Source organism: Orycteropus afer, unplaced genomic scaffold (genome assembly GCF_000298275.1).
Source record: "Orycteropus afer afer isolate SDZICR_OR568_19922 unplaced genomic scaffold, OryAfe1.0 scaffold00160, whole genome shotgun sequence".
Lineage (NCBI taxonomy): Eukaryota > Metazoa > Chordata > Mammalia > Tubulidentata > Orycteropodidae > Orycteropus > Orycteropus afer.
Window position 1 is genome coordinate 505,369 of NW_006921747.1, and position 5,382 is coordinate 510,750.

Here is a 5,382-nt window from a genome sequence, read left to right on the forward strand (position 1 = left end):
TCAAAATGGAAGCTTTATTATTATTATTAAATGGGAGCCATTATTATTACTACTATTATTAATATGGTTTATATTTTGGTGGGATCCAGTAGGAACAATATAACCTACTGCCATTGAGTTTATTCCGACCCTACAGGGCAGAGTAGAACTGCTTCTAGGGTTTCCAAAGCTGTCAATCTTCACAGAAGCGGACTGCCACATCTTTCTGCTGCACAGCGTCTGGTGGGTTTGAACTACTGACCTATTGGTTAGCAGCTGAATGCCTTGAACATTGAGCTACCAGACCTCCTTTTAGGAAGAATATAGAGCTTAGAATAAGATCTGAATTTGAATCCTATTTGTATTAAGTAGCTTTACAACCTCAGGCATGTCAGTTGATCAGTGAACAAGTAGGAATAAACACCTGGTACTAGAAACAAGGCAAAAGTCACCTCCAAATTGGCTTCTTTCCCCCCAGCTTTGCATTTCTCAAATCTACCACACTGCTGCTGGAGTATTGTTCTAGATGAAAATTTGACCTCTCCCTACTCAGGAGCTCTGCTGGTGCAGTGGGTAAGTCATTTGGCAGCTAGGCTAAAGGTTGGCAATTCAAACCCACCAACCACTCCATTGGAGAAAGATGAGGCAGTCTGCTTTTGTTAAGATTTGCATTCATGTGGCAGCTCTACTCTGTCCTACAGGGTTGCTATGAGTTGAAATCAGCACAATGGAAGTGGGTTTGGGTTCGGGATTTCTCCCTGTTCAATGACACTGTTCTTTCCTACCTACAGAGTACCAAATTCTTGGTCTTTTAAAATATGACCCTTGCCAAGATTTTTATAACCTGTTTCATTTTGCACATGTCATCTATCATTCCTGCCTTTGCTGAGAGTGCACATGCATGCGCACGCAGGCACACGTCTCTTATGCTCCAGCAATACTGCACTGCTAATAGCTTCCCAATACATCATGATGTTCCCTCTGCCTAGAAAGCATTTCTTCTATTTCTGCCCATTTGCTTGCCTAAAGGGGAAAACAAAGAAACAAACATAATTAATCTTCAAAACTGAGTCAGAGTTTTTATTTTCTAGGACAATGCTTCTCAAGCTTTAATGCACTTATGGTCACATGTGGATCTTGTTAAAATAGATTCTCCTTCAGTAGGTCTGGGGAGAAGTGTGAGAACTTACAGTTTTGATAAGCTGGTGATGCTGCTACTGGTCCAGTGACATTTTGAGTAACAACTCCTAGGAAGTTTCTTCTGATGTTACCCTTCCCTTGATAGAGTCCGCCTCTTTTTCTCTGTGCTCTTTTCCTCTTTGACTACATCTCTGTTGTTGATCTAATTGCTGTATCATAACTTCACTTGCTTATATGTCTGCCTTCCCAACCCGAGCAGGGGTTACTTGAAAGTGAAAACTGCCTATTTCATCTTGGTTTCCACAGAACTCAGTACAGTTTATGACACGTAGGAAGCATTTGAGAGCTTGTTTGGAGGTCCTAGCAGGGGAGTGCTGCTACTCCTATACCCTTGACCAAAGGATGGTCCTTCTCTACTGGGGAAGGTTGTTCTCTTCAATCAAGCATCCATGCAGCTTTGGAAGGGATGCACATGGAGTGGCAAGGGAGGAAGGGGACACCTGCCTAACCAGCCAGATCAGCCAAATCAACCCTGGTGATCAATGGCATAACAGACTTCACAGCCAGATCACCCTCACATCCCATAGGAAGTATTTGATATGCACTTGCTGAATGAATGCTGTTGAATGATATGTAGTTTTTATGTGTCTGTGGAAGATGAAATTATGTAGCCATTTTTTCTTAAGGAAATGTATTAGGAGCTTAAATTAACATTTTGATAATTATGGAACTCAGGCCACCATCCTTATTAAAACATACAGCTTTTATTTGTTATACCCAGCTTTTAACATTGTACATGCTACAAAAAGTAAAACATATTTGTAACATTTTTATTTTGAACATTAACATTTTATATTGACTGTATACTTATAAATACTCCATCCTATTCAAATATAAATATACAATATCAAAAGACATGATGCAAAATCTACAAAATGCAACTAGAACCAATAATTTGTATAAGGGAATTCTTTGTGAATACATGACGTTGTTTTCAAGATGCGAGAGACAAAAACCAGGCAGGAGGCTCGTATTTGTAGGATAGGACAGTGGGAGGTGAACTGTCTACTCAAGTTCAGTTAAGGCCACAATGAACCTAAGCTTGAGAGAGATAATGCTGTACAGAATGGAGTTTTCAAACCAGACTGCAGAGATCCATCAGTTCCGAGGGTTTTCCATTTAGGCTGACCATGCCAGAGATCATCTCTAATTAAGGGTTGCAAAAGAGAATGTCTCACTGTGGGTAGACTGAATAAGATCATTTTATCTTTAGGCTCCCAGTTTCACAGTAATTATAATTAACAGTTATACATCTGCTTTTCAAGATGGTCAAAATATAATATGTGTTAGAAAGTGCCTATTGCAATACTATTAGATAATTTCCCTATGAGCTTTATCTAAACAGTCTAGTAAAAATCAAATCTGTTATATCAGGGACTATCTTCTATATGAAATGTCCAAGAAGATGGCAGCTCAAAGTTGACCTAGCAAATCAAAGGAAACATTTATGCTGCTGCCGGAGAATCTTTTGAAGCTGCTTTGAAGCTCATCTATAAACGTCTTCATACAACCTGAGTCTAGTGGATTGAGGAAAAATTTAGGGTTAATTAGCTGAGCAATTCAGAAAAGTCAACTAATGGTCACTGAATTGTCCATGTGACAAATGTTGAAATGGCAGGAAAAAAAAAAAAAAAAGTCAAATAACTATGACCAAGGTGAGAATACAGCTGAGGAAAAAGAAGGGCAATTCCAAGCTGGAGAAGTACCTGGTTGGTACAAATGATAACATGCTTGGCTCTAACTGAAAGGCTGGGGGTTTATGGCCACCAGAGGTACTTGAAGGGAAAGGCCTGGAGACCTGCTTCTGAAGATCGACCCCCTGTGGGGGCTCTGACACACATGGGGCTGCCAGGAGTCAGAACTGACCTCATGGCAACTGGTAACTGGTGGCAATCTAAGTTGGAGGGTTAGAGCGCCAATCACAGTGGCCTATGCAGAAACAAAGCAATTCTCTGTTGCTGTTATATTGACTTCTTTACTGGCCATCCATGATGTCTTTCCCCTCTGCTGCCCTCATCGCCTGTGAAATTTCTTTCATCTTCAGTAGGAGGCAGTGTTGAGCAAGAAACATGGCTGTGTTGGAGTCAGACAGATTTTGCTTAGATTCTCAGCTCTATACTTCTAGCTCTGTCTCTTCAGGCAGGTGTCCTGGCTTTTTGTTTAAGTGCTCAGTCAACAACAGGCATCTTTGTGCATCTTGGGAGTGCCACGTCTTACTTTCTATCCAGATTGTTTGAGCAATAACAGACACTTTGTTCTTCTTTTAGAGTTTTGTGTGCCTTGAAGTCTCAACCTTAAAATTGGAAAACCTGAGTGCCTAAACAAGCACCTATTTATCTGCAAAGGAAGCCACACTGACCAGCACTATGGTGCCCTCTGTTGATGAGGATGGAATTTTGCAGAGAGATGGAGCTGGTTCCCACAAAAATGGTGGCTAAGTCTTCAGTCAGAGTCAGTGTTCAAAGCAATCACTTCTTCCTAGGATCCTGTGGGGGAAATTGTGTGCAGAGGGAAGCATAGTCACCTGCTTCATTTGGTACTAAATGTGAGGATTAGAGTGGTAACTCTAAGGCCTTTCTTTGTACCAGTTGGTTCCCTACCATCATCTGCTGTCTTGGTACTAGGTATCCAGCACTCCCAACTGTGGAATTTGAATTATTCACCCCAATCCATCTAATGGAGCTTACCATGCTCCTTCCAGGAGAGAGACAGCAATGCATCCTTATAAAACCTTATGGACCTGTGTCTCAGAATATCTGACTTTGGATGGAAGTGACCATTCCATCATCATCTATAGCAGGAAGCTGTGGCTGACAGCAGACTTCACTTTTTCTGAATTAACCCACCAGTTTTCCTAGAAAAAGAGACATGTCCCTTGGTTCCCTATCCCCCATATCTTAGATTACTGTGTTGCTGGGTCCATCAAGAGTTTCTTTGTCCCATCAACTTTAGACCCATGCTTAAAATAATAATAAAAATATTAATACAGAATCCTATCCCTGTCTCTCCCTTTCACTAAGAAGCAGTGCAAGAAATGTTGCCTGAGCTTTCAGATTGAGGCTTGTGTACCACATGTGACAAGAGGCTAGAGGGAGGGCAGAGACATCGCTACTGTTCTGGCCCCGCTCCCAGCGCAGTGGCTGACCCTTCTGCCTGTGGACCAATGCCGGCTGCTGTCAGGGTGCTGCATCCGTGGCAGCTCAGGGACCAGCATCACAGGCCATGCTGCCCTGGGAAGTCCTGGACTGGGGGCAGATTTAATGCTCTGTGGAGGGAGGGCTTCCCTCCCCTATTCAGGATCTGCAGCCCGTGTCCTGGCACCAAGTCTCTGCTAAAGTCCTGACTCTGCAATTTCAGCCAGTTGACTCAGCAAGCTGGAAAAGGGTGGCCGATCTTCTGGTCTCTGGAAAGTGAAGAAAGAGCTCTGTAAGTTCCTTGCACTTGCATGTCTTGGTATATCCCAAGTATACCAGAGTTCAAAGCAATACTCTGCTAGTTTTTAAATATCCTTCCGTGAGCTCTGGTGGTGTAGTGCCTAAGGCATCTGACTGCTGACCAGAAAGTTGGCGGTTCAAACCCACCAACCACTCCTTGGAAGGAAGATTGGGCAATCTACTTCTGTAGAGATACCACCTTGGAAACCCAAGGAGGGGTGGCTATGAGTTGAATCGACGTGATGGCAGTGAGTTTGTTTGTTTGTTCCACGTATGCTATATTGGCAGCACTATATTCTAGTTGTTAACAGTAGATTTCTGAATGTGGAATCAGTAAGTCTGGTTTTAAATCTCAGCTTTACCACTCATTTGTTGTGTGACCCTGAGCAGGTTACTTAACTGCTTTGGATTTCAGTTTTGTCATTTGTACAATAGTACAAATTTGTACAATAATAATACCCATCTTGTAAAATTATTGTAAGGATTAAATAAAATCATGTATAAAAGTACATCAGGGACTACTGGTGGTGTCATGGTTAAAGCATTTTGGCTGCTAACCAGCAGGTTGGCAGTTCGAACTTACCAGCTGCTCCACAGAAGAATGGGTCGGGTCTAACTCGACGGGTTAACCCAGGTTTGGGTTTGGTTTTTGGTTTTGTTACCCTCAGTAGAGCTCTGGTGGTGTAATGCCCAAAGCATTTAACTGCTAACCAGAAGGCTGGTGGTTCAAACCCAGCCTTCTGGTTAACTCGGTGGGTCTAACTCAAAG

General features: G+C 42.4%; 1 protein-coding gene across 1 annotated transcript in view; it reads right to left on the bottom strand.

Moving 5' to 3' along the window:
• Positions 1 to 4,510: 4,510 nt before the first annotated feature.
• Positions 4,511 to 5,382, bottom strand: part of ITK (IL2 inducible T cell kinase) — an 89,035-nt gene continuing 88,163 nt past the window's right edge. The window contains exon 17 of the mRNA XM_007946406.2: positions 4,511 to 4,582. Coding sequence (XP_007944597.1) covers positions 4,511 to 4,582 — 72 coding nt within the window. The remainder of the gene's footprint in view (positions 4,583 to 5,382) is intronic.